Source organism: Penaeus monodon, chromosome 31 (assembly GCF_015228065.2).
Source record: "Penaeus monodon isolate SGIC_2016 chromosome 31, NSTDA_Pmon_1, whole genome shotgun sequence".
NCBI lineage: Eukaryota > Metazoa > Arthropoda > Malacostraca > Decapoda > Penaeidae > Penaeus > Penaeus monodon.
This window is the reverse complement of record NC_051416.1, coordinates 30,915,732-30,917,308: the sequence shown is the minus strand read 5'-3', so window position 1 is coordinate 30,917,308 and position 1,577 is coordinate 30,915,732. Positions and strand designations below refer to the sequence as shown.

General features: G+C 41.6%; 1 protein-coding gene across 1 annotated transcript in view; it reads left to right on the top strand.

Moving 5' to 3' along the window:
- The window catches only part of LOC119592951, a gene marked incomplete at its 5' end in the record, with an annotated part of 23,747 nt that overhangs the window by 13,984 nt on the left and 8,186 nt on the right, over positions 1–1,577 (top strand). The window contains 3 exon segments of the mRNA XM_037941843.1: positions 540–660; positions 1,160–1,235; positions 1,349–1,528. Of these exon segments, the coding sequence (XP_037797771.1) occupies positions 540–660; positions 1,160–1,235; positions 1,349–1,528 (377 nt within the window).

The following is a 1,577-nucleotide window of genomic DNA, read 5'->3' as shown; positions in this document are numbered from 1 at the left end:
TATCTCCTGCTTGTTTTGGTAGCGAATGATTCGTGTTTCAGACTTGTCCTGCGAAGGTGTTAGTTTTCATTTTATGTTGATTTTCATTAGGTTTCTCATAGTGTTTTCTTTCGTGAGGCATGCGAAGCTGGTACTGTGTAACTTATTTTAATATCCCATTCCATAAAAATCTCATTCAGGGATACAGGTATAGACTTTTTATTATGTTTGGTTTTGCTCTTTTATTTTTGTGATTCATGATGTAAATTTCCCATTTACCTTGTGTTACTGCTGTACATTGTAGTGAAGACGCAAGTGTGACTAACATATTTATCACCTCATCTTTAGAAAAAAATAAGCATTAATGTCAAAATTCCCCCTCTCATATTTAGAATTCATGAAAAGATATTTTGTCCTAAATCAAGATAAGATTTTTTACTAGAGTAAAGTTTCCACCAACAAAACGTTCAGAATAAATCAAAACAACGATTAGGAAAATGAGACACTCACGAAAAATGACAAATTCTTTACGCATGTTGTGACCTCACTTGCCCTTGCAGCTTATTCGCCTTCGATCGTGTCGAGGAAGAAGCGGGAGGCCATGAACATCACCCTCGAGATGAGGACCAACTGCAAGGTGGGAGACTCTCAGCCGTCCGTCCGAGTCGACACCACAGACAGGTTGGTCTTTTTCATTGGTACCAGAGATAGGCCTACGGTTGGATCTCATTTCATGGTGCTTCATAAATATGGGTAACGATTTTAGTTCGCAATAATGGTTAATGTGATATGAAATACTGGTTACAAGGATTCTTTAGGTATCGCGTGATCTATTATTATGGTCAAGATCGAGATTGAATTTATGACTCACTGGGCAACATTCATGATGCATGGGTTGCCTCCCCTGGCTCCATAACTTTAACGTATTAAAGAAAGAGTACTTTAAAAGAGTGAAACGCTGTAAAACACAGTTGATATGGACAATGTGACAGAAGTTTCAAAATAAGTTTCAGAAAAAAAATCACCATTAATCCCAAAAGCCAATCAATTTGATTTGATTTATTTCCCTTTCCCCGTAGATTTTTATTAATCATAAGCCATCGCTCCCTAAGAAATGCCCAAAAGTTTCCGGGCACCAGTGACAGTATGGATTATTTATAAGTGAGTGACATTTCCTCAGGGTGACGAAGCTGAGGCAGCAGATGACGAACTATAACTTGAAGGCTTACCTGGTCCCCTCCGACGACGAACACCTGGTGCGTATTGGGATAAGGCACTTAAGCTCTTCCTTTGCCAGTGAGAAATAAAGAGATTATACCATAATGAAAAATGCCATTAAATGATTCCCTAAAATGCCGTCGTGTTGAAGAGTGAGTACGTGGCGGACGCAGACGAGAGGCGGCAGTACATCAGCGGCTTCAGCGGCAGCGCGGGGACGGCCATCGTGACCATGGAGCAGCAGGCGCTCTGGACGGACGGCCGCTACTTCCTGCAGGCGGACGACGAGCTCGACTGCAACTGGCTCCTCATGAAGAGCGGCATCGACGGGGTGAGTGCAAGACGCCTTTGAAGCTGATTTCAAAATAACTAAAATGAAG